Raw genomic sequence first — 27,315 nt, 5'->3', positions numbered from 1 at the left:
GTTGAAAAGCAATCTGAAATGAACATTTCATATGGCATCAATATAGGAAATAGCCAGGGGAAGAATAAGACAATGAAAAATATTTTCTCATTCAGTGGGAAACAAATAGGGAAATGAAAGATGTTCTTTCATTCATCAGAAGGGTAGGGAAAGAGTAAAGATAGTCATAAACTATATATGTGAACAGAAAAATGTAAGTAAATATATGTTTTAAAGCATTAAGTAAAAATGATGGTGAACCCAGATCACAGAGTCTCTTTACAATAATATGTATTAAAATTAACAAAAGTTCTTTAAAAATCAAAAGCACTTCTTCTGACTATAATGGAGTAACTACTCTTCCCACCATAAATGATCATAAAACTGGACAAAATATCTGAGGCAAGTCTTCTCAGGCATTGACAACAGGCAGCACAATACTGCAATCCATCAAAGAGAAGAAGAGCTAATGAGATGAATCTCCATAATTGTCCTGGCTCACTACCAAGGGACAATTTCCTGACTGCAGTGCAGGGAGCTGGAGTCTAAGCAAAGCACAGCTGCCCTCATTGAACTGAAAATGCATAAATCAGAATATGGTTGAAATAGCTGTTCTCTACAGGGTGGGAGAGGAGTAGAGGGAGTAATGCATGGAGGGGCAGAGTCTGGGGGTGGGGAGGGGAGGGAGACCGAAGTCTGTCTGGAATCCTCCTCAAAGTATTTGGCTGAGAGTTGTCCTGCACTTGCACAAGATGAGACTACATGGGATTCATCAGAGAACAGCTTCCAAAAGAGTTGATAAAGGAACAAAGATGCATTAATCAGTGCTGGGGAACTTTGGAGGTTTAGCTCAGCCAGAGTGAAGAGGTTGCATGAACATCTCACCAACATCCTAAGAATCCAGTTGAAATACCAGAAAGGCCAAAAGAAAGGACCATGCCCTTAGGATAAGTCCTTTTAGATCCTTAAAAAGCCTAAAACTAAGCACCTACAAGATCAGGGAGGACAAAATTTGGAGATTGAATCCCACCAAGTTGGAAGGTCTTGAGAAACACCTTGAGCTTCCCATACATCTGCTCTAACAAAAGCTACACAACTTTAAGGTGATAGGTCAATAAGTCAATGACTGAACTGCCTCCTAGAATAAAATCAACACTCTTACAAGGAAGATAACAGAATCCAGAATCTCTAAAATGATGACCAGCAACATCCAGTGCACCAGCAGAAATTACTAGACTTGTGATGAAGCAGGGAAATGTGACTCATAGTCAAGAAAAATGCAGTCAATGAAAATGAACTCCAAGATGGGTGAGATACTGGATTTAGCAAACAAAGACCTCAGAGCTATTATAAACAAGTTTAGAACTAAAAGAAAATATTTTAAATAATTAAATATGGGCAGGTAAGGAATCTCAGCAGAGAAATGGAAACTATAAAAAAAGAACCAAATGGATATTCTAGAATTGAAAACTACAGTAAACCAAAATGAAAGTTTCACTGGATGTGCTTAATAGCAGATTGAATAAAAAGATAAAAGATTTGCCATTTGCGATGATATGGATGGAACTAGAGGGTATTATGCTTAGCGAAATAAGTCAATTGGAGAGAGACAACTATCATATGATCTCCCTGATATGAGGAAGTGGTGATGCAACGTGGGGGGGTTGAGGGTTAGGAAAAGAATAAATGAAAAGAATAAATGATCGGAAGGGAGACAAACCATAAGAGACTCTAAATCTCACAGAACAAACTGAGCGTTGCTTGGTGGAGGGGGTCGGGAGAGGGTGGTAGGGTTATGGACATTGGGGGGCGTGTATGCTGTGGTGAGTGCTGTGAAGTGTGTAAACCTGGCGATTCACAGACCTGTACTCCTGGGGCTAATAATACATTATATGTTTATTAAAAAATTTAAAATTTTTTTTAAAAGATAGAAGATTGAATAAAAGGAACCAGTGCCTTGGGAACCTGTGAGAAAAAATACAATTTTCTAATACATGAGTAATGAGAAGAGAGTGAGAATAGGGCAGGACCATGAGAGATTGTGGACTCTAAGAAACAAACTGAGGGTTTTGGCGGGGGGGTGGGGGGATGGGTGAGCCCAGTGATGGGTATTAAGGAGGGCACGGATTGCATGGAGCACTGGGTGTTATACGCAATGAATCATGGGATGCGCTACATCAAATACTAATGATGTATTGTATCGTGACTACCATACCACACACAAAAAAAGAAAACTATTTGAAAAAAATTTTGTGAAACTTCCCTGCTATGATTTTAAAAATAGATATATTTACAGATCCAAGAAACTTGGCAAACCACAAGCAGGAAAAATACAAAGAAAACCATGATATATGAGAAAACCATGTCTGTGCACATCATAGTAAAACTGCTGAGAACCAAAGATAAAGAGAAAAACATAAAACAACCAGATATTTAAAAATCTGTTACAGGGGAGCCTGGGTGGCTCAGTGGGTTAAAGCCTCTGCCTTTGGCTCAGGTCGTGATCTCAGAGTCCTGGGATCGAGCCCCGCATCAGGCTCTCTGCTCACCACGGAGCCTGCTTCCTCCTCTCTCTCTCTCTGCCTGCCTCTCCACCTACTTGTGATCCCTGTCAAGGTAATAAATAAACAATCTTTTTTAAAAAGTCTTACATATGGGAGACAATAATAAAAATGACCACTGACTTCTCGTCAGATATAATGGAAACCATCTGCAAAATGCTGAATGCTATCAACCAAAAATTCTCCATTCACTGAAAATATCCTTTAAGATGGAGATCTTTTCAGATAAAAGACATGAGAGAATTTATTGCCAGCAGACTTGCGTCACTGGACAACACACTAATAAGGACTCTTCAATCTGAGGGAAAATGATACCAACAGAAATCTGGGTCTACTGGCACCAGCAGCTTGTCGTGTCTGCCACAGGGGTGAGGAGACAATATTCTGCAGTCACAAGGGTGGGCTCTGGAGTCACGTCAACCTTGTTCAGATCCTGGCTCTGACACTTCTCTCCGCATGGGACCTTGGCAGGATACTTAACCTTGCTGAATTTCAGTTTCCTGGGGAAAAAAACAACTATAACAAAACAAAAGAAAGAAGGGACACAGCAAGGAGAATAATAATGCTGCCTACAAGTTGTATACATTAAACAAGTACTTCTAGGGCCTAGCACACAGGAATCGTTCACTAAATGTTAGATGCTGTCATTACCATTATTGGTATTTCTGTGGGTTCCAGCAGCAACTGGCAGAGGAGTGAAGCCCACTACAGCACGAACCTCTTGAGGTCTTGCTTGTTTTCAGGGGCCAGCTAACTGTCCCCCCGGGACACCTTCACCTTCAGCACTAGACAGTGCTGCTCTGGCCTCTTCTGAGCAAACCCGGGCTGTTCCATCAGCTCTCACCTGGGAGGAGCCAGAGCAGGACCCTGAAGGAGAAAGGCTGGCTGGTTGGGGTGCAGACCGTGTAGGAGTGAGGGTGTCAGCCCGGGACCTGCTTCATGTCCCCAGGCCACGCTAGCAGAGAGAAAGAGCTCCTTGAGACAGCAAGAGCCCCTCCACTAACCACCCCCCTGCCCTGATTCCTCCCCCTCTCCCTGTGAACCCAGGTGATCTTCCGAAACGAAGTGACCAGTGAGTTCTTACACTACCTGGTGAGTTTCAGGGTCATCCCTTCAGGCGTCATCAAAACCATCGAGATGACGAGCCCCGTCCGGCAGAGCACGTCAGCCTCCATCAAGGTGGAGAACCCCCTGCCCTATTTGGTGACCTTCTCCACGGAATGCAGGGTGCCTGACATCAGCCTGCCCTCCCAGTTTGTGGTGCCTGCCAACTCCGAGGTACAGTGCCGGCCAGCTGCCATGGGCTCCCTGATACCTGTGATGGGCACCCTGCCTGTGGGGGGTTGCATCCTTGAGGTTGGGCCCACCCTGACAGTGGTTGGGAAGGCAGGAGACAGTCCCTCAGTCCCACTCCTGATCTCCTTTTCCCCCTTCTGCCTGAGTCCTCACATAAACACGGGCATATGAGCACTTTGGTTCACATATGTAAAAGGGACTTACTATAAAGACTCACCTCTGTCATATGCTTATTTGTTTTGTTCAAATTACAACTATTTTTGGTTTTTGCTAATTACAAAGGTAATGTAGAATATGTGTGGTGAAAAGGAAAGCAAGGGACCTCACGTTATGGAGTTACCAGCATGTGTACCGTTCATACACACACTTGCTCATGCGCAGACCCCTGCAGGAGGGAGGGACAGGAAGCCTGCGCCCAGCTGGGAATACATGGCCTGGAATTCTGAGCGCATGTGGCGAGGAACTTTCTTTTGGCTCTTTTCAGTCTATGGCTCCAAACTCTCACTGTCCAGATTCCTTCAAAATCCCTTCTATTTCTCCAACTTGAGCTTAGTCCCTGTGTCCACTCCAGTTCTTCCTTCCCCTTCAGAACCCAAAATCTGTTTTGTTCTTCAGAGAGTCGCCATGCCCTTTCATTTTGTCTTTATATTTTTCATCATAAATTATAAAAAAATCTATGCAGGAATGTATAACACACATATATATACTTAATATATATATTAATAAACATATACTTAATATATATGTGTAACATATACATATATATATTAAAACATGTTTACTTAACTACAGAAGAAATATCTGTATAATCAATACCCAGTCCACAACGTAAAAAATTGCCACCACCCAGAAACCTCTCTCTCCACTCACAGTACTGTCCCTCGCTCCTAAAAGTTATCACTGTCCTCATTTTATAAATTTCTTGCTTTTAAGCCATATGGCTTAGATTTGCCATTTTTGAACTTTGTACAGAAGAAATCGTATGGGGTGCCTGGGTGGCTCAGTGGGTTAAAGCCTCTGCCTTCGGCTCAGGTCATGATCCCAGGGTCTGGGATCAAGCCCTGCATCGGGCTCTCTGCTCAGCAGGGAGCCTGCTCCCCACACCACCCCCCATGTTCTCTCTCTGCCTGCCTCTATGCCTACTTGTGATCTCTGTCTGTGAAATAAATAAATAAAATCTTTTAAAAAAAATCGTACTATAAACACTCTTTAACATTTTATGTTTTTTGCTGTTAACGTCTTATGTCGTGACGGCCGTCACGTTGACACAAACAGCTGAGGTTCGTTCATGCCCATCGCTGTATAATATTCCATCACATGACCATACCACAATTTAGATATCCATTCTACTGCGGCCAGACACGTGTGTTGGTTTTAGCATTTGGCTATCATTAAAAATGCTGCCGCAAACCTCACCACACACAGTGTGTGTCTGTCCACAGTTGTGCACCTAGCAGGAGAATCACAGGGTTGTAGGGGATGTAGGCTTGTAACTGCCAATCAGGAGATAACCTCCAGTCATTAATGAGATTTGACCAACTTTTGGCACTGTCACATTTTTAACGGCTTACCAATCTGATAAAACTTGGGATAAACTAACAGTGCCTTGTAGTCTTAATTTACCTTTTTATAAGCAGATTGACCTCAGTTGGGTAAGAGCCTGTGTGGGAGATCTGCCTCCTTGCTCATGAGTGAGAATGGACCAGTTTTCCTTTCTTGTCTTCTTGCCCAATTTGAGCATCCATTCTGCTAGCAATGGAAAAAGAATCGGGGGTTTCCCTCCTGTCTCGATCCCGTGAAAGAATTTATGAAAGATTGAAGTTATGTCTTCCTCAACTCACAGATGAAGCCACTGAGCCCTGGTGACTTCTTTGGGGGAAGACTGTCTGCTCCTGACTTGGTTCTTCAAATGAGTTATTCAACTTTAAATTTTCTGGTCCTTCCTGAATCAGTAACAAGAACATGCTATTTGATCTGTATATTCAAAATATTGACACAACATCGTTAATATCCTCTTACCACCTCTTCTATATGTTATTCTTTTCTCATTTCTAATATTGGTTATTGTGCCTTCTATTTCTTGATCTGTTTTGTTAGAGGTTCCTCAGTCTTATATCTTATATTCAAAAAGGCATCTTTTGGTTTTATTTGTACTCTTTATTGTACGTTTGTTTTCTAAGTTGCTTGATTTCGGCTTTTAATCATTTCCTTCCTTCTGCTTCCTGTGTTACTGGTGCTTTATCTAATTTCCAAGCTGAATGCTTAGTGCATTTACTTCTAGTCCTCTTTATTTTCCCATACACACATTTAGACCAGAAGCCCCCCTCCTAAGTGCTGCTATAGCTGCAGTGTACAAATTTTTATATGTAGCATTTTTTATCATTAGGTTCAAAAATGTTCTAACTTTCATTATTATGAATACTTCTTTTTTTAAGATTTTATTTATTTATTTGATAGAGAGATCACAAGCAGGCAGAGAGGCAGGCAGAGAGAGAGGAGGAAGCAGGCTCCCTGCTGAGCAGAGAGCCCGATGCGGGGCTCGATCCCAGGACTCTGAGATCATGACCTGAGCCGAAGGCAGCGGCTTAACCCACTGAGCCACCCAGGCGCCCTGAATACTTCTTTTTTGACTCATGGGTTATTAGAAGTGTTTCTTCATTTCCAAATGTGGGGATTTTTCTACATGTTGTTTTTCAAATTATTTTGTGGTCAGGGAATATCTTCCACATTGTTTCAGTCCTCTAGAATTTGTTTAGACTTGCCTTGTGGCTCAATAGATGATCTTTTTTTAAAAAAAACCTCCATATATTTTTTAAAAGTATGTGTTTGCCATTTTGCTATTAATTCTCTGATATTTTAGTCTACTTGTTTGGTCAGATTTAAGAGAGTATGTTAAAGTCACCACTGTGATGGGGATTTGTCCATTTGTCCTTGTAGTCCTTTTTTGTTGTTGTTGTCTTGTAGTTCTGTCATGTTTTTGTTCTATATAATTTGAAGCTACATTACTAAATTAAAATCATACTATCCTTCTGATAGTGTTATATTAAGACTTGATGATCTCTTATATTCCTGTTCTTCAAGCATATCTTGGCCATTCTTGGCCCTTTGCATTTCCATATAAATCAGCTTGGGGCGCCTTGGTGGCTCAGTGTGTTAAGCCTCTGCATTCAGCTCAGGTCATAATCCCAGGGTCCTGGGATCGAGCCCCAAGCCCCCGCATCTGCTCTCTGCTCAGCTGGAAGCCTGCTTCCCCACCCCCTCTCTGCCTGTCTCTCTGCCTACTTGTGATCTCTGTCTGTCAGATAAATAAATAAAATCTTTTTTTAAAAAATTAGCTTGTCAAGTTCCTCCAAAAACATTAAATAACCTGTTAGGATTTTGATTGGATTATTTTTAGAATGTATTAGCTACCTGTTGGTCCATAATAAGTTACCCTAAAAATTAGCAACTTAAAACCACAAGAGTTTATTACTACCCCATTTCCGAGGCTCGGGAATCCAAGAGCAGCAGCTTAGCTGGGTGGTTTGGGTTGAGGATCCTTCATGAGGTTGGAGTCAGTTGTCACCTAAAAGGCTTGACTGGGGATGGGTAACCTGCTTCCAGACTCACTCATGTGGTTGTTGGAAAGGCCTCCGTTCCTTGCTGGCTGTTGGCTCAAGGCTTCAGTTCCTCACCATGTACACTTCTCCCCAGAGCTGCTTTCAACATGACAGCTTGCTTCCCCCAGAGCGAGGGACCTAAGAGAAGCTGAGAGAGCAAAGGAGAAGAGAATCCCCAAGACAGAAACCACTCTTCTCCTCTTAATCTCAGAAGTGATAATGCCATCTCTCTGCCGTGTACTGGGGGTCACATGGACCAGCCCTGGTCCAACATGGGAGAGGATGACTCAAGAGTGTGAGTGGCAGGAGGTAGGATCACTGGGGGCCATTCTGGAGGATATCTGTCACAGAGTATTCCAGTCTTTATGCTCCCGAGATTTCCAATCCATGAGCACATCTCCATTTATTTAAGTCCTCTTATTTAATTTCTCTCAATAATATTTTTTTTAGTTTTCTATGTAGAAGCCTTATTCATCTTTTGTTAGATTTATTTCTAGGTTTTATTTATCTTGATATTGTTGTAAAACCTTTTCAAAATTTCATTTTCTATTGTTGCAAGTATATAACAATATTCATGATTTTTGTGTATTGACTTTGCCTTTATTTTTTGGCTTTTAAAGTTTTTATTTTAATTTCAATTAGTTAACACACAGCATTATATTAGTTTTAGGTGTCCAATATAGGGATACGTCCATATGTCCCCTGGTGCTCGTCACCACGAGTGCTCTCCTTCATCCCCACCACCTCTTTCTCCCATCACAACTATCCACCTCCCCTCTCGTAACCTTCAGATTCTCTTTGTTGATGTGTCTCTCTCTTTTTTTCCTTTCCTCATTTGTTTTGTTTCTTAAATTCCACCTATGCATGAAATAATGGAATTTGTCTTTCTTTGACGGAGTTATTTTGCTTAGCATTATACTCTCTAGATCCATCCATGTCATTGGAAATGGCAAGAGTCCATTCTTTTTGAGAGCTGAGTAATATTCCGTTGGTGGTATATATACCACCTCTTCTTTATCTATTTATCAATCAGTGGACACTTCGGCTGCTTCGATATTTGGCTATTGTAAATCATTCTGCAATAAACATCAGGGTGAACATATCCCTTTGAATTAGTGTTTTTGTATTCTTTGGGTAAATACCCAGTAGTGCAATTGGTAGAACACAGGGTAGGTCTATTTTTAACTTTTTGTATACTGGCTTTGTAACCAACCTCCTTAAATAATTCACTTATCAATAATAATAATTTCAATTATAGATTTTTAAGTTTTCTCTTTTTTAAAATTTTTTAATTTATTTTCAGCGTAATAGTATTCATTGTTTTTGCACCACACCCAGGGCTCCATGCAATCCGTGCCCTCTCCAATACCCACCACCTGTTCCCCCAACCTCCCACCCCCTGCCCCTTCAAAACCCTCAGATTTAAGTTTTCTACATGTACAATCCTGTCATCTGTATGTAAATACAATTTTGTTTCTTCCATTATAAACTTCTTCCTTTAATTTCCTTTTCATGCCTTAGAGGGCTACCCAGAACATGCAGAACAGTGTTGACTAGAAAGGCAATAAACAGCATCTTTGCCTTGTTCTCAATCTTGAAGGGCAAGCTTTCAAAGTTTCACCATTTATTGTGTTTATTTTGGATTTCTTATAGATACTCTTTATCAAATGAAGGATGTTCCCCCCTCTTCCTAATTTTCTAAGAACTTTTTTTTTAACTCCATAAATGGATGTAGAGTTTTGTCAAATGCCTTTATTGTATCGAGATGTTTGACTCTTTTCTTTGTTCTCCTTTTAATGTCAGTGTGGCAACTGACTGGTTTTTCTAATGTTAAACCAATTTTTCATTCATGGAATAAACCCATCTTTGTCACAGAACATTATCTTCTTTATATATTGCTGGATTCAGTTGGATAACATTTTTATTGGGCACTTTGTATGTATGTTTGGGGGAGCAGAGAATGGCATCCACTTTTCTTTTCTATTAGCCTTGTAGGGTTTTGGTCTCAAAATCATGCTATCTGAAGTGGGTTCCCTCTTTTTCTCTTCTTTGGGTGAATTTGTGGAATACTTAGATTATCTAATAGAACTTACAAGTAAATCTTTACAATCCTGGAATTTTGTTAAGGGAAATCTTTTTTACTATTGCTTAAATCTCTTTAATGGTTACAAAAATACCTAGGTTTTCTTTATCTACTTGAGTCTGGATTTGTAAGTTACATCTTTCATGCTTTTGTCCATTCTCATCTAATTTTTTAAATTGTGGTAAAATCATCTGAATTTGTACACTGTATTCTTTTCCGTTCAACAGCTACAACAACTTTAATGATACCCTCTTTTTATTCTATTCGTCAATGAGAAGAACTAGTTCTTTTTTTAAAAAGAAACAATACCACCTCAGAATAAATACAAGATTTTAACTACACAAAAGTATATGGAAGAGAAAATCAAAGTCCCCAAACCCCATTTCCTTCAGCCTAAGAAAACTACTGGTAACAATCTGGTACACATCCTTGCTGTCTCTTTTCTATACCTGCATAGACATATTCTTCTCCACAAAAATAGGCACATGCTTTATATACATTTATGGAATGTCCTTCCTTTGACTTACAGTATCAACACCACCACCTTTCATGGCAATGTTTATAGCTCTGCCTCTTCCTTTCTAATGGCTACATACTTTCCCACCAACGTGGATAAACTATGATTTATTTAGCTGAGTTCTTACTGCTAACTCATTTGAGTTGTTTCCCTTATTTTGTTATTATAAGCCATACTCTTTGGTCCTGGTTTTGTTTTGCCATGGGTGATAGTAGAAGGAGGAAGAGAAAATCTTGCCCAAAAGAAGGTGGAACCCAGGAAGCTGTCCTGAGATTGGCTAAGAGCAAAGAAGGAGCTGCTGACCTTCAGCCCTCCTGCTGGCAACACTCACTGCCATTACCATACGTGTGTGCTTTCAAGAGACGATCTAATACTTGTTAGACGCAAAGAGATTCCAGATATATAAATACCCCTAGGGTATTTCTAGGGAAAGCTAGAAAGGATACAGAGGAGAAAAAGGGCTATTTGGACAGAGATTCCCTGGGCTCGAGATCAGTGTGAGCATTTGCTGTGAAGCACCATTTCTCCCACCAACCTACTCTGAGGTCCCTGTGTGGGAAGGTATGCGTTGGACTCTCGGCCTTATAGGAGCCTCTGTCTTCTCTTGCAGGGCACGTTCACATTTGAATTCCAGCCCCTGAGAGCTGGAGAAACCTTTGGGAGACTAACACTGCACAACGGTGATTTGGGCTACTACCTGTATGAGCTCAGTCTGAAGGCCACGCCAGCACTGCCTGAAAAGCCCATCCACTTCCAGGCCATTCTTGGCAGTGGTCAGAGCATCTTCGCCAAGTTCATCAATTACACCCGGCAGAAGACCGAATACTACTGCAGGGTGAGCAGCCGCTATCCCACCCACTTCCCTCCCCTGGCCAGAAGTCTGAGCTTAAAAATAATAGGAGGAGGATACAGGGGGTGCAGAGGGAGTCAGGGTTTTCATCTAGCCTGGAAACTCCCAGCTAGAAACAAATACTATCAGGCCTGGGTTCTTCCTTACAGACTCTACCTTAACAAGCTGGGGTGGGGTGAGGGGTGGGAGTTGTGCTTCCCACAGCATGACAGTGGTCACTAGAAAAGACAGTAGTGCTTAGTGGTCATGAGTATAGGCTGTGAAATCCAACAGCCTTGGATTTGAACCCTGGCTTCACCACTTACTCCTCAAATACTTTACTAAAGCTCTCTAAACTCTTCTCGAAATGGTAATAATACCCCAACCTCACAGGATTGCTCTGAGGCTTTTAAAAGATGCATGTGAAACTGTCTCCATAGAGCCTGGCTCATAGTAAATGCTTATATATGCTACCTATTATGTAAGTTGGAATCCAGTTTTAACTACTGAAACAGAAACCCAAAATAACAACAAAGTAAAAGTTATTCTTCTCTGAGGTAACAGTGTGAACATGAGCAGTTTAGGTTGGGATGGCAGCTCCATGACATCAGGCATCCAGACTTCGGTCCTGACGCTCTTCCCTCTGTTGAGAGTTGTTTGGTCCACAGGGACCAAGATGGCTTACCCTGATGTCTGCATTCCAGCCAGCCCCAGGGGGGATGGCAGGGAGCTATATATATCCCTTCCACTCACATCCCCTTGAACAAAATAGCATAAGACCATACCTTGCAACAAGGGGAGCTACAAGGTACACCTTGTGCCCTGGGTTCCATGGCTACAGTCAGGAGGCATGGGCTCTTGGTCCATCATACCAGTCAGGAGAAGCTAGGTTATGCCATAGTAACAAACGGCCCCAATATCTCAGTGGCTTAAAACAATAAGGGTTTGTCCCTCATTTGTGCTATCTATCCAGTGAGGATCAGCAGGGGCTCTGCTCATCACAGCCATTTGGGGATCCAGGCTGAAGGACCACCGCCAGTTCAGATGTCACAGGTCATAGTACCAGAGGGTTAAAAAGATCCCAAGGGGACCTGAGCACTGACATTCGAGTGCCTTGGTGTGGAAGTGACCCCTTTCACTTCTGCTCAAAACTAACTGACGAGAACATCCATGAGGATCCAGAGTGTTCCGCCTGTCATGGGTGTGGGAAAAAGAAGAACAAGATGGGGGCGGGGAATAGCCCCAGTGGAGGCCACACTGCCGTAACCCAGCTTGGTGTCTCTGGGCAAGTCACTTAACATCTCTTAGCCTTGATTTCTTTGTAATAAAATGGGTAATAATTAGTATTACCTATTCTTCAAGGGACTTATAAGGGCACAACTTTTTTTTTTAAGATTTTATTTATTTATTTATTTGACACAGAGAGAGAGAGAGATCACAAGTAGGCAGAGAGGCAGGCAGACAGAGAGAGGGAAGCAGCCCGATGCGGGGCTCGATCCCAGGACCCTGAGACCATAACCTGAACCGAAGGCAGAGGCTTTAACCCACTGAGCCACCCAGGCACCCAAGGGCACAACTTTTAATGACCTGCCCAGCCTCACACAAACATAGGTTACTTGATGTCCGAGAGCAGGCAGGCAGGTGGGCCCAATCCACCCGTGTGTCCTCTGGGCTCCTGTGTGAACCAAGTGCATTTCTTCCTCTTTCAGACTGACTGTCAAGACTTCCACACGGAAAAGATCATTAATGCAGCCCCAGGAGCTCAAGGAGGCACCGAAGTCAGTGTGGAAGTCTATTTTGAGCCCAGCCACCTGGGTGAGACCAAGGGCATCCTGACGCTGTCATCGATTATAGGTGGGGAGTATATCATCCCCCTCTTCGGAGTGGCTCTGCTCCCGAAGCCCCAGGGTCCCTTCCTGATCCGAGCCGGGTACAACATAGTCATCCCCTTCAAGAACATTTTCTATCATACCGTCACCTTCTCCTTCATCGTGGAGAACCCAGCCTTCTCTGTTCGTGCCGTAGACTCCGTGCGGCCCAAGAAGATCAACAATATCACTGTCTCCTTTGAAGGAAACCCATCGGGCAGCAAAACACCCATCACCAGCAAGCTCATTGTGTCTTGTCCTCCTAGTGAAGGCAATGAAGCAGGGGTTAAATGGGTTTATTACCTGAAGGGGATCACCCCTTAGTGGTAACTAAGGTCACTTGCATCAGTGGAAAGCCATCTCCCCAGCCTTCAAATGTATGTATTATTCTACCCGGCAAAGAACAGAGAAAATAGCCAGAATTCTACAGCTACTGATTTATCTCCTCCTTCAAATATAAGGGCACTTATTTCCATATTATATGCACCCCAAATATATACCTGAAATATATACAGATATATTTCATATTACACATGGTAACTACAAAAAGAAAAAAAAAACTATATTGTACTTTTTAAGGGCAAGTCCCTGAATTTGGTTTCTAATCATATCCTCAACACTCAAGGAATAATCTCCATTTTTAATAAGATGACACAGATCTCACACACGTGTGACCTCTTATCAGATAGCACTTAGCGCATGACATTGGGCCCCCACAGTGCCTTTTAAAAATCTGTAATGGCTTAAAAAGCCCTTAGACATGACTCTCTTTTGATAGGATATTTTACTCTGCTTTCACATAAAAGCCAAATAAGACACTATTTTCAAAATGACAACAGATGACACCTGCCCATTATTGTAGGGCTGGGGCCCAGGGATGCTCCCTCCATCTCGGAATCCCATATCTATTCCCCACAGAAAGTTCTTGCTGAAGGCCAGGTCCTGGAGAAATGCAGAACCCACAGTCCCCCACTCCCAAGCCTGGCCCTGTGCCTAGCAGTCAGTCTGTAGCACAGCGATTCCCTGCCCACCTGCACGTCTGAATTGGCCAATTCTGCTCCAGACCCTTCCAGCCCATGTTCTGATTTAATTGGTCTGGGGAGCAATGGAGGCATCCAGGAATCTACTTCCAAGGGAGGACCACACTGCAGTCTGTTAATGGTTAAACTGAAGCCATTTTGTATGTGCAGGGTGAAGTCTAAGACAGTGCCTTTCCTAAGAGGGAAAGCCCTGGGGAAGCTCCACCTCCAAGAGGGCGTGGGACATCTGCCTTAGCCCAAGCTCTGGCCCTGGGTCCTGGAACATGTATTAGTAGAACCACTTAATAATAATAATAGGACCACTTACCTGTTGGTACCACCTGATGAAATAAAGATGATTGTGGACTGGCCCTGGAGTGGATTTGCTTCTGCACTCACGCCTGAGGGTCCCTTGCCTCCACCTCACCCCCTCCGCATCCCCTGTAGCCTACCTGCACAGACAGGGAGAAAGCACGAAAGGAGATGACCAGTGCTCCAAACTACCGGTTCTGAAAAATGGTCCCTGGTCCGGCAGTGACAGCATCCCCTAGAATGTATCAAAAATGTGCATTCTCAGGGCACACCCAGACCTGCAGAGTCAGAAACTCCAGGGGTGTGGCCCAGCAACCTGTGTTTTAAGAAGCCCTTATTGCTTTGGGTGGTGTGTTTTTTATTTTGCTTTGTTTTTAATGGAGGGAGATTCTTCTAACCCTTCTATACCTCCCCGCCAACCCTCAGCCCAGTAGACCTTGCGCTCAGCAAAGCTACATGTAATAGCTGGTCTGCAGAACTACCAAAGATGCTGCTAACGGGATAAAGACAAACACTAGATGACAGATTTTCCAGATGCTTAAATGAGCAAAGATCGCACCGAGCAGCCATCTGAGAGGATGCGGAGATCAATGAGCACGCGTTACTACTAGCAAACGCCCAGAGTCTGATGAAACCAAGGCTTTTCAAGTTGTGTTATCTATCGAAGTCACCCAGAGGGCTTGCTAACCTACAGGCTGTTGGACCCCATCCCCACAGAGTCTGATTTAGTAGCTTTAGTGGGCTTGAGAATTTGCGTTTCTGCCAGGTTCCCCATGAGGCCAAGGGTCCCGGTCCGAGGAGTGCCCTGCCCAGCACAGCTGTGCAGCCAGAGCCACCTTGCTCCAACACCACCTGGGAATGTGCTAGGGATGCAGCCTCTCAGGCTGCCCCAGACCTCCTGGATCAGCATGTGCCTTTTAAGGCATCTCTAGGAGATGATGTGTACTCTGCAGCTGAGAGCGGCTGCCTTAAAGGCAACTATGGAAGTTAAGCCTTTCCAGAAGCCACAGCCCTGGTGCTTTCCGTGAGAACCCTACACACTGATTGCTACAGACAATGGCCACTTCCCAGTGTCACCACCAGCCAAGCGGTGCCAGCTGGCCAGGGGCAATTTCCCTACCTCAGCCCTCCTCCAGCTCCCCAAGCCACTCAGTCCAGAGCCCACAGCCTCCTGGACTGGAGTGAGGAGGCAGGCCATCTCCCTGGGACCAAAGCTCAGCTCACACCCTGCCCTAGCAGGAACACCTCTCCAGGAAGACTTGAGATGTGATACATCTCCTCCCTGGAGGTCCTGCTCATACTTCCTCTGCCTCAAAAAAGACAGTAACAGAACTGCTTCATTTTGGCAAACCTGGAATGGCCAAGGAACTCAAGAGAGTGCTGGGGGAGAAGCTTAGTGAAAATGAACATTCTGATACAAGATAATGGAAATTACCTTGAAAAAGATCCATTCTCAGCAAAGCAGACTTGCTAGCCTAGAAGTGTCTGAGTGTGGCCAGCCTGGCCAGAGCTGGCCACCAGGGTTAGAGGAGTGAGAACACGAGAAAGCAAGGGTGGCCTTGGGCTTTCTTCTCATTGCCACAGCCCATCCAGGAATACATAAATAACCTTAATTAGTTGGCATTTTCCAAGGTAATGGAATGAGAGAAAAGAAAGCACTTCCCCCCCCCCAAGAATTTCTAAACTAAAGGTAGGATAAAGCATTGGTTTGAGCTTTGAATAAAAAAACTGGTTTCTTAGCAACCTACTCCACAATGTGATTTCAGGAGAAAAGAGTTCCTTCTGGTCAAAACATTGCTGTTTCAATTATTAAAAACTGTATCTCGCTATGACCCTTGGGAAACTCAGTTCACCTTTAAGAAAAAGCCAAACCAAACAGCAAAAGAAACAGATGAAATATTACATTAGATAAAGGTCCAGTGGACGTGAATACTCACCAGAGAAATAGATCCACATCATTCCCATTGATTTAAATTTTTTTCATTGTTTTGCATCAGCCATCATCAAAAATCCTAGACATAAACTTTGTGAAGACATTTGGAAATGTCCTTATCAGTGCCACCTGGTGTCAAGGTAAGAGGAGGAAACTATGAAGCAAAACATTTTTTCTGGAGACAAATCTAAATTTGGAGTGGTTTCAGATTGGTGATCCACCCCCCTCCATTCATTGGATTGTGCTGGCAAAGGTTTTCAAAGCTGTGAAACCCCGACTGATAAGGGAAAGCACTTTTTCAACAGATTTTTCTAGAAACAATTCCTCCATGACTTACTGAATTTTGGGTTAGCTTTTTGTACTTGTCTCTATGGCTGCATAACAGATTCCCACAAAAGCAGCAGCTTAAAACAACACAAGTTTCTTATCTCGCAGTGTTCATGGGTCAGAAGTCCGGAATGGACTCACCTGGGTTCTTGGCTCAGAGTCTCACAGACTGAAATCAAGACACCAGCCAGCTGCATCTTCACCTGAAAGCTCAACGAGGAAAAGATCCACTTCTGAGTTCTCTTGGTGTGTTGACAAAATTCTCTTCCTTGCAGCCATATACTTAAAATCCCCATTTTCTTGGCAACGGACAACCCTCAGGAGATCACTTTGGGCGACTAGCGGCCATTCTAAGGTCTTTAACATGTGGCCCATCATGGATGGTTCACTTTTGTTACTGTTTACTCTTCAAGGTCAGCAGGAGAATCTCTCTCCTGCTTCAAATGCCTCCTGACTACTTTTAAGGCCTCCTCTGATTAGGTTGGACCCACCCAGGATAATCTCCCTTTTTATTAACTAAAGTCAACTGATTAGGGACTTTAATTACATCTACAAGTTCCCTTCTGCTATATAACGTAATTGTTAGAGTGACAGTCCACCGTATTTACAAGTCTTATTCACACTCAAGAGGAGGGGATTACACAGGGTATGTACCCAAAGGGGTGGAAATCTTGGGGGCCATACTGGAATTCTGCCTACCACACCCCTTCACTTGTGTCCCATAGATTCTGATCTATGGATTGAGGATAAGAGTCTATTTTCAACTTCGTTATCAGATTCACATGCATACTTTCCACTCATTAGAAAAAGTAGTCGTGTATTATGCTCATATTTAATACTCTCTGGGCTCCACTGTGATCTAGCCCTTGTCCTAAGATCCCTGTCCGCTATGGAAGCTTACAATAAGGAACTCTGTCTGATGCCTCTCCCTATTAGCCACAATACATCCATACAGTGCTTTTAAAGATTATGCCACATAAAAATAAAACAAAACAAAAAAAACCCCAACCCTCTAAGGTATCCAAGCACAATAAACACACTCTCCTGAGTCCCAAATGGTGGGGTGACAGCCACTGTTGGTACCTGGGATTTTTAGGTAGTAGGTAGTACTGTTTTTAATTGAGAATTTATTTTAATGTTTTTAAAACATACCTAACTAACTATTCACAGCCATGATTTTATGACATAAGACTAAAGTAAGAATTTAAGATTTTCGAAAGTAAATTGGTTTGAGATAAATTTTTTTTTATAGTACAAGTGGCTAGAATATGGCGAAACTAACGACGTTATTACTCCAATTGGGGAAACACTGCCACATGCGAAACTGGTGACTAAATAGTAAATGAACGAGTGGGTTCACTGAGTACTTAGCAAGCTAAGCTACATGCGTCAGGCTCCATGAAACCCTCCGTGCTCCTAAACGTACACAGAAGCCCACCACGCGCCTTGCCAACCACATGCAGGTACTTGAGTGCCGGCCACGCGCCCCGCACGCACCATCTGGAACCACGCGCGAGCGTGAGGGGAGGAGGCGGACCCTTATGGGGGCGTGGACAACCCACCTGCAGCCTGCGTGCGGGGGCGTGGCTGACGAGGGGACGGTCCTCGAAGCGGAAGGCGGAAGCGGCTGCAGAGTCACATGATCCGTGTAACATGGCCGCTGCCCCTTGAGCACTGCCGGTGCCGGGCGGGAGCGGGTCGCGTGAGCCGTTAGGCGGCCTGGAACAGGTGCGCGGGGGCGGGGTCCAAACCCGGGGTTCCGAGACGGCGCGAGGCGGCGGAGCGAGACAGGCAGGCCCAAGGCGGCGTGGTCCATGAGCTGGCGCCGGAGGCAGCGCGGAGCCGCAGACTCCCCCGGCCCCGGCGCCGCCCGGGCAGCCGCGGGCTGAGGAGTCGCGGGGCTCCGGGGAGCGCCCGGAGCTGCCACCATGAACCCGGAGAAAGACTTTGCGCCGCTCACGCCCAACATCGTGCGCGCCCTCAATGACAAGCTCTACGAAAAGCGGAAGGTGGCAGCGCTAGAGATCGAGAAGTAAGCCGCCGTCAAACGGGTTTGGGCGTGGGGAGCAGAGCCAGGACCCCGCCCTGGCTGTGCAGGGCTCCTGCTCTACGGGGGGGGGGACTCTTCACGCCTTTCCAGCCAGTTTTAGGCCCTTAGCGCAGTGCAGGTGATTAGGAGACCTAGCTTTGCCTTTGACGGGCTGTATGACTTGGGCCAAGTTCTCTAACCGCCTGGTGCCCCCAGAGGATTGCCGTGCTTAAAGCGACAAAGCGTATGTGTAGTGCTATAGCACAGTGCCTGGCACACGGCTCGTCTTGCGTGTGGAAGCCATCAAAACCTGCAAATCAGAGAGAGGTCTCTGTGATGGGATGGAGGTGAGAAGCATGAGCATATGCTAATGATGTTGACCTGCCTCCTTTCTTACCCAGTTTCTGAGAAGTGAAAGGGACTGTGTTGGGTGACCAAGTGGAGAAATCAGGTCCGAAATCTCAAGACTCAGAGGACTGTTCATTATATCCCTGCCATATCACCCTTCCCTGCAGTTGGAAGGAGTAATTTGACCTTTCTTACTTCTACAGTCTTACTACATGTATGTGTAACCATGACCTGACATTTTCCTTTATTCCCCAATGTACAAAACAAGGTGTTAAACTAGGAATGTTTCCTTAAGATTTTCTGCTATTCGTTTACATTTGTATTTTTTCCCCCAGTCAAATCTTTGTGATAAAATCAGGTGGGTGGATGATTTCAGAAGAGCGGAGAGAATCAAGCTGTGAAACTTGAAAGAATGCCAGACTGGGAGTCAGAACACATAGATGGTCGTCCTGCCAGTAGGATAGCCACTGGCCCTGCGTGGTTTTTTACACAGAAGTTACTAAAGATAACATAAAAATTTCAAATCCAGTTACCCATATTTCAAATGTTTGGTAGCCATGTGTGGCTGTGGCTACCATAATGGGCAGTAGAGGTCTTAGAACCTTTCTGTTGCTGCAGAATGTTGGACAGCTCCAATCTAATCCATGTTATGATACTCATTCTTTGACCTTGGGCAGATTGCTTCACTCAGGGTTTCTTAACCTCAGCACAATTAATATTTTTGGGACAGATGAGTCTTGGTTGTGGTGGGCTGTCCTGTGCACTGTAGGATTTTTAGCAGCATCTCTCATCTCTACCCAGTAGATACCAATAGCTCTCCGTCAGTTCTAACAACCACAAATGTCTCCAATGTCTCCAGATGTCTCCTGGGAGTGTAGATATCACCCCAGGTGAGAACCACTGCCTTAACTGCTCTGGGTTTTCCTTTCCTCCTCACCTAAGGGGTTTGGATTGTGTTAAGAGGACCCTCTCATTCAGCACTAACATTCGGTAAGTCCCAAACCACCTAGCTGCTTCTCTCATGAAGCACCGCTTTCTGGTCTGCTGTGTTTCCGTACTTCTACTTGTTTATGCCCTGGCTCTTACTAATGCTAGTGAGTCTTAAAGAAGAGGATCACTGTACTGAGTAGGAGACACAGAGCTGATGTGTCGACATGGCTCCACGTCCATGGGTTTTATTGGCTTTGAAGCTACACTGACACCCGATTTTGGCCGTCACCCAGTCTGTTCTCAGGAATGTCTGATTTTCCTCATAGCTTGAATTATCTGTTGAGTCCTTGACTGAGGTATTCATCTGAGCATTACTGTTGCCGCAAGCATAGCGCATTAAGTGCTCTTACTCTGTGGGCTCTGCCATTAGGGTTTTGTCTTTAAGGGGGTTCTTTTTGTGTTCGACATTGCCCTTGATTTGTGGAATTCAGAGAAACCTAGGGACTTAACTAGACTATGGACTCCTTCTTAAGCGCAGAGACCCTGTTTTATTTATCTTCAGCACTTGACACAGCATTTGATGGTTGGTGTCTTGATGAGTGAATGACAGTACATTTTTGGTGCGGAAGTAACATTGCATTCTAAGGACTTTGCTACCCAAGAGTGGCCCACACACCGGCAGGGTCAGGATCACCTGGGAGCTTGTTAGAAAGAGATTCTCCAACCTCGCCCCAGACCTCTGGATCAGAATCTGCATTTTGATAAGATCCGTGGGTGATTTGTTTATACATTAAAGTCTGAGAAGCACTGGTGTAGAGGGCTCTGATCTGTTTCTAGCCTTCTTTTGCCGTATTTGGAATGAGGAGTGCCCCTTAGGTATTTTCCCCGATATATGTATCACAAATTGCTTAGGGATAGATGGTGACTTATCTCTGCTTCACCAAAGAGCTTTCTGGCATCTCTGCTGAGGAGGACACTAATCCTGTTGGATCAGGACTACAGCCTAGTGACCTCATTTAACCATAATTTCTTCCTACACTTGTAGACCCTGTCTCCAAATACAGTCACAGTGGGGTTTAGAGCTTCAACATGCACATTGTTGGGACACAATTCAATCCATAACCCTAATCGTTTTAAAAACAAAAAAGTGATCTTGCGTGAAGCGCTATCTGCCTGATTTGGGGAAAGGAGGGTAAGGAAGCCTCCCTTCATTTGGTCATTGCACACCCCTCATCTCTTTATTTTGCATGGCTTCAATATACAATCTAGGTGATGGCATTTCACAGACGAAGAGACAGAAGATCTTGGAGGTTAAGTACTCTTCCCAAGGTCTCTCAACTAGAACCTGGATTAAAAACCCAGGTTCATCTGTCTCAAAAAGCTTCCCCACTGCAGTGAATGGTTTTCCCTACCAAGAAGAGCACATATATTGAATAAAGGAAGTTTCATACTTGAGCATTTCCATGGTTGTTTTAACTGCCATTTTTGGTTTTCCAGAAACATCTGCTCAGTTGGACAGAGCCAGTGCTGCATATGTTTTTCCAATGAAGGATTAAAATTCGTAGTAAGAGGAGGGCGCTTTTTTCTTGATGACAGGACTCTCAGACACTAAAAATGTAGAGATGTGAATGCGTAGCTCAATAGAACCTTGAACTCCAAAATCTCAAGAGCAGGCTGGGTTCATGACCGAAGATCTGATCGCTAAATGTATGAGCCTGCTGTGTGCAGTCCTGGAGAGCTTTTCCCTCCACAGCCTCCCACCAACATGCCCACACAGTTTGCTAAAGAATAAGGCTCTTGGGCTAGGATTTTAGAATGTCTGTTTCAGGTTTGGTGGGCTCTCAGTTTCAGGGGATATAGTCATGGATCAGTCCTGATGAAAAGGTTGGTAAGACCCTGGCCAGGCTGTGCTCTCCAGGAGAGAGTAGTGTGTGGGGAGAAATGCCAACAGGCACTTGGAGAACTGTAGGGGATGCTCGCTGAGGGGGCGGCTCAGAGTGGCCCCCCCACCTCAGGCTCAGAGAGACGGCGCCCTTCATGGTAACCAGGGATGGACTCAGTGCTGAGTCTCTAGTGTTCCTGAACTTTGAGTTCCAAAAGCCAGCAAATGTAGGGGCCCAGGCCATGCCCCTGAGAACACCGAAGCCCAGGGGGGGTGGGTCGTGGGATAATGCGTCCTTTGCCTCCCAGAGAGGAGGCAGGGATCCTTGGCACTGGGTGATCAGATAAAGGTTAACTGTTGAGTTTGACCTGGCCCTGGAGCCCCCCCGCCGCCCCTGCCCCCCCACTCCTGCCACCGCTGTTGCAAGGAGACACTGTTTATCACCAGTGGCTTAAGGCAGGCATGGGTCGCTGGATGGAATCAGCAGTAGATTGCTCAGTCCATGGGTTACAGACCCATAGCTAGGGGCTGTGTCCTGCTTATAAACCGGTTTGAGTTGGTCTGAACTGCAAGGTATTTTAATTGATAAATTTCACAGTGAAGCTCAGGTTTCTGGCTTCTCTTAAGAAATGGGAAGTGTGTCTCTGTGGAGCTCACCATCCCACATAGCAGATAAGGGGGACCTAGGGGCCTCCCTTCTGGCTGGAGCATGGCCTCCCCAGTTTGCTTCTTGTAATGGCACATTCACCACAACCTTTCCTCCCTTGTATCTCCTGCTTGGTGCCTATCAGCATGTGAGTCTGCGACCTCTGGTTTCATTCCTCTGTGCCTCAGTCTTCTCATCTTAAATACAAATGCACCTTGAAAACATTAGGCTAAGTGAAAGGAGCCAGTCACAAAGGGCCATGAGTTTCATTTATATGAAAATTTCACTTCTGTGAATTATCTAGAATAGGCAAATTCAGAGAGAGAAAGTAGAGTAGTGGTTGCCTAGGGCTTAGGGGAGGGGATTTGGGGAATATGGGGAGTGACTGCTAATGGGCACACACAAAAAAAACCACTGGACCACACGCACTAAAAGAGTGAATTTATGGTATGTGAATTACAGCAATTTAAAAAAACTAAGAATAGTGTTTTATTGCAGTGAGGGAAGCACTCATTAAGTGGTCACAGTTATTGTCACCTGAGATTCAAACAGCTGCTGTCTCGAACTTGGTTCTCCTTTATGGTCTTTCCGCTGATTCCAGCCAGTGGAAGCTTGTTGTATTTTGTCCGTTAACTCTGGGGCCTTTTCAGAAGGTCTTTGGTCCTTGCTCAGAGGCAAACATTCCACTTTCCACGTTCACTTAGTGGAGACTAGTGAGCAAGTGGAAACCAAATTACTTAAATACTCAGCCAAGGAGATGGACATGTTTACCGAGATTGTCTCTGGGAAGTTGCTGCCCAGATATGTCATCTGAACACAGCCCGTGATACAGAGAAGCGCGAGAGGTACGTGAACTTGGCAAGATGAGAAAAGGCAGCAGCCCCAAGGCCACACTGAGAGCTTCACAACACGAGAATAAACACAACTCTGGATTTCTCTTCCTCTCCTTTTTTGGGGCCAGGAGCATGGCAGCTTCTCAGTCCACATTTAGGGAGTGAATGTGACCTTGTGTGGTGTGTGCAAGATCACAGTCTGTCTCTCGGATTCTGACTTGCACTAACGCTGCTCCGGGAGCGTGTGCAACACAGAGCGCATTCCATGCCTTCTCTTATTCTCTAGAAACTGTGAGGTCGTTGTAATGTGTGCCCCCACCTTATAGCCAAGGACATCTCCTCTGAAGACACAGGAACGTAAGTGCAGTGACCAGTGACCTGGCTGGGGCATTTGGACATCACCAGATGAAAAGGGCTTTAGGATTCGATGACATGAGAAACGTCAAGTGCCTGGCAGCTGGTAGGCACCCGACGAGCAGCGGCTGGGATGTTTGAGGATGGAGGGTGTGTAGCGTAGCCGGAACAACTTTAGACCTTGGAGTCAGGAAAACCTAGGTTAATTTCTGCACCTGTCATCTATAAGTTGCGTGACCTTGTTCCTTTTTTTTTTTTTTTAAGATTTTATTTATTTATTTGACAGAGATCACAAGTAGCAGAGAGGCAGGCAGAGAGAGAGAGAGGAGGAAGCAGGCTCCCTGCTGAGCAGAGAGCCCGATTCAGGGCTTGATCCCAGGACCCTGGAATCATGACCTGAGCCAAAGGCAGAGGCTTTAACCCACTGAGCCACCCAGGCACCCCGGGACCTTGTGAGTTTCTTAATATCTCTGAGTCTCAGTTCCTCCCATCTGTAGAATAGGTGTTCTAGTACTTAACCCAAGGGTGTGTTTTAAAGTTTAGATTGGATAACATGGGTAAGGCATCCAGCATTTATCACCCCGCAGCTAGGAAGTGCTCAGCAAGTGGTTACTTATTTCCTGCCTTCCCAGTAGGAGTCCGGCTGGAGATCGATTCAGAGCATCCCCAGGGCGCATGTCATCTGTACTCCCTGTGTGTGGTGGAGGGATGCTTCAGGGATGTCTGAGCGCTGAACAGGATGGGGCAATGTGTGGAGAACGCTGCGTTTTGCTTGGGGCCTCCATTCTCCATGAGGAGAGTTCGCTCTGTCACTGAGTGCGTTCGCTGTGCAGCTTTGGTTTCAGAAGACGGGCGAGAGGACCTGGTGTACAGCTGCAGGGGCTTAGGCTTTGACGGGGCTCACGGGTTCTGATCCTCTGTGAGCCTGGGCAAGGGGACTCGGTTTCCCCGAGGCCGGCTCACCTCTGCAGGATGAGGCAGTATTCAGAGCAGAAGGAGGTGTTTCCACGGGGGAACAGAAGTCCTCAGTGTAGAGTGTCCCTGGGAAGGTGTCCACCACCTGTCCTCGTGCAGGCCACGATTGTCACCGCTGTGTTGCACAGGCCAGGTGGGTCCAGCATGGGGCTGTGGTTGTGTTGCTGAGACGATGGCCCTGGGTTTCTTCTGATGACAATTTCTGAATGTGTCCTCCCCTGTCAGGGGTTCCTTCTATTGAGGAGGGGGGGCATCGGTGTGGCACCACGCGTTGTTGGGGGCCGTGTCATGAGCTTGGAGTTGCCACTCTGGGTTTGTGTCTTGTGAGGGATGGGTGTTCCTGCCGGCTGGCGACACCTCTGACTGCGAGAGTGGAGGCTCAGGGCAGCCTCTAAGGACACCTCCTCAGCCCCTCTTCCCCAGCACACAGGACAGTAGAGCCTGTGACCTTTATGACCAGGAGGGTCCCAGGGATTTGTGATCGTGCGAGTTTCTAGGCCAGATACTCACTTCAAAACTAGTGCGGCTTCAGATCCCCGCCTGTGGCTTGCAGCCGTGGATGAAAGAGGAAACAATGCGGTCTTTTGAAGAGAGGCTCGGCCTGCAGCCGCACTGCCTAGAGTTTCAACTTCACTTAACTCTGCCTCCCTTTGTAGTGCGTTTTTCTCTCCACACGCTCCTGCGAAGTGGAAAGGCGAGTCTTGCCTGGAAAGGCGAGTCTTGTCGCTGGGCCTGTTTTGGAGCACCTGTTTGGACAGAGGGCTCAGAGCCCTCTTCGAAGCGGGCCTCCGGAGCGCACCGTGGCTTCTGCATCTTTCCCAGCCACAGCTCAGGTAACCTGGGCTCTTCATGATGTGCCTTTGGGGAGCCAGTAATGGTGCCCTTTGCTCCTCCTAAGTTGAATCCTAACGCTTGGGGCTGAGGACCCTCAGATACGATGTGGTTAAGCCAACCAGGTAGGGTTAGAAGAGTTAGGCCGCCCCGTGTCGCCTGTATGGCAACGTGGGGCTCTGGCCGTGTTTGCCCCACAGCTCGCGGTGTCCTGCAGTGCTGCTGGCCCCTCAGCCCAGTCCCCAGGCTGCACCGGCTGTTCCGCACATCCTGTGTACATAGCACAAGACCCCGAGAGGGGTGGCATGAGAGATGCAGGGGCTCCAGTCCGTCTTCAGGGACTTCAGTCAAGGGACTATGGAGACAGAAATACACACCTGAGAGTGACAGTGGCATTCACCAGTGTGTTGCTGGGAAGAGAATGAGAGGGTCACTGACTCCTTCTGAATTCAGAGGAGGAGTGACCCCTTCCTGGGATGTTCTGGAGAAGCGGGGGCGGGGAGGGGGGTGAAATTCGTAGGCTTTGAAGGCTGGGTGGGATGTGGAGCAGGAGCTTTCCCAGGGAGTGGGGCCCTAGGGCCAGAGGGAGCAGGGCCCAGGTTTACAGGGCAAAGGCGGCTCTGTCTAGAGTGGATGGTTACACAGGGCAGGAAGACGAGTGAGGTCAGCCCAGTGCTCAGGGCCAGGCAAAGAGTATGGCCGTGACTTGTGAGACAGCTTTTCCCACTGGAGCCCCAGGGCCTGGCCCACCGAGCCAGCCCCAGTGTTCTCCAGGCTGCTGGCATTGGTGAGCGCGTGTTCTGATGGCTTCCCCTTCCCGGGGAATCATTTTCTTGTGTTCTTCAACATATTCCCTAGTGTGCGGGGTTCTGGGGCCTCCAGACATAAACGAGTCACTACTTTTGCGGTGGCCTGAGGTGCCCTGTGTTGAGCCCTGGAAGGATTCGGGTGGGGAGGCCGATGGTGTTGGCGTCGAGCAAATGAGAAGTGCTCCTGGGCTTCCGAGGCAGGGGGGTGGGGGAGGGGTTGCTAAATACAAACCAGCCTCCTGCTTGCCCATCCCCTGCCATCGGGAGACCCTGGTGCTCGCTGGCTGTCGCCCCAGCATTAGAGCCCCATTCCTCACACCCGCACCATGCGGTCTCTGAGGCCTTCGGACTTCTCAGAGCTCCCCGACACCATTCGGACCCTCACCACCCTCCGCTGCAGATCGCTCTTACCTTCCGTGGCTCCTCCCTGCCACCAGACGTAAATGCCTGTTCCTTTGCCATGCGCAAGCCCGGGAGCAGCTTCACCGGCCCTGTCACCCATTTCTTCTCCACCTGTGTCCTTCACTCTGCCAAACCGGATGCCCCCCTCCTTCCTCTGAGCCAGCGTTCACACTGTTCCTCTGTCTGGGCTTCTTGGTCCTGAACAGTTCCAGAACAAACACTACTCATTCTTCAGAGCCTCTCTCATGACCCTTGCGAAGCCATGCCCGATCCCTCCCCACCAGATGGCAGGCCTGCTCCCTCTTGCCGGCCCTTCTCGCCTCACAGGCTTCTCACCGGATCATTCTGTCTCTGCTTTGCATTCCTGTGTGCCGCCTAGTTTCCTTCCCAACCTTACCCCAGCAGAGAGCCCCTCGTGCCAGGGAACACATCCGTATGCTGCTCCAAGAGAGGGAAGAGTGCCCTTGCCAGGTGCTCAGGGACCTTTGTGGCCTGAAGCAGGCAGACAGGCGCGGCCACGGTTCCGGGGTGGCACCTGCCGCTGGCATGGCTGGCTCTCTGGCGGGTGCCCTGCTGAAGCCTCATGGATGTGCTCAGTCCCGCTCTGGGTGCTGCTCGAACTCGTCCTGAGCACAAGCACGGCCTGGCTTCCTCAGGCGGGCTCTCAGCACCCAGAGTTCCCAGGCAGCCTCTCTGGCAGGAGCGGGAGGCACAGCTGCTTTCATTGGCTTTGGTGATCCCCATATCCTGGCCTCCTCGAGAACAGGGAGGCATGGGTTCTAGATGTTTGCGGAGTCTAAGACACTGAGTATTTTTCATCAAAGATATTTAAAACTCAGCTAGAAATAAGTCCTTCTCAGTTCTCAGACTGTAGTCGCATATTCTTTAGGCAGTGTGACCTCTCAAATCCAGTCTTCTGGGATTAAAAAAAAAAAAAAAAAAAAAAAAATTCT

The 27,315-nt window shown here is 46.3% G+C and overlaps 2 protein-coding genes across 2 annotated transcripts in view; both read left to right on the top strand.

Moving 5' to 3' along the window:
* Positions 1-13,628, top strand: part of HYDIN (HYDIN axonemal central pair apparatus protein) — a 335,705-nt gene extending 322,077 nt beyond the window's left edge. The window contains exons 84-86 of the mRNA XM_032853995.1: positions 3,588-3,818; positions 10,646-10,870; positions 12,574-13,628. Coding sequence (XP_032709886.1) covers positions 3,588-3,818; positions 10,646-10,870; positions 12,574-13,056 — 939 coding nt within the window. The 3' untranslated portion in view covers positions 13,057-13,628. The remainder of the gene's footprint in view (positions 1-3,587; positions 3,819-10,645; positions 10,871-12,573) is intronic.
* Positions 13,629-17,954: 4,326 nt separating this feature from the next.
* The window catches only part of VAC14 (VAC14 component of PIKFYVE complex), a 99,246-nt gene continuing 89,885 nt past the window's right edge, over positions 17,955-27,315 (top strand). Inside the window, exon 1 of the mRNA XM_032853988.1 lies at positions 17,955-18,355. Within this exon, the coding sequence (XP_032709879.1) occupies positions 18,252-18,355 (104 nt within the window). The 5' untranslated portion in view covers positions 17,955-18,251. The remainder of the gene's footprint in view (positions 18,356-27,315) is intronic.

The sequence above is a fragment of the Lontra canadensis genome, unplaced genomic scaffold, assembly GCF_010015895.1.
Source record: "Lontra canadensis isolate GAN:19392208 unplaced genomic scaffold, GSC_riverotter_1.0 scaffold8, whole genome shotgun sequence".
NCBI lineage: Eukaryota > Metazoa > Chordata > Mammalia > Carnivora > Mustelidae > Lontra > Lontra canadensis.
The sequence above is the reverse complement of the archived record's forward strand: the minus strand, read 5'-3'. Positions and strand labels throughout refer to the sequence as shown.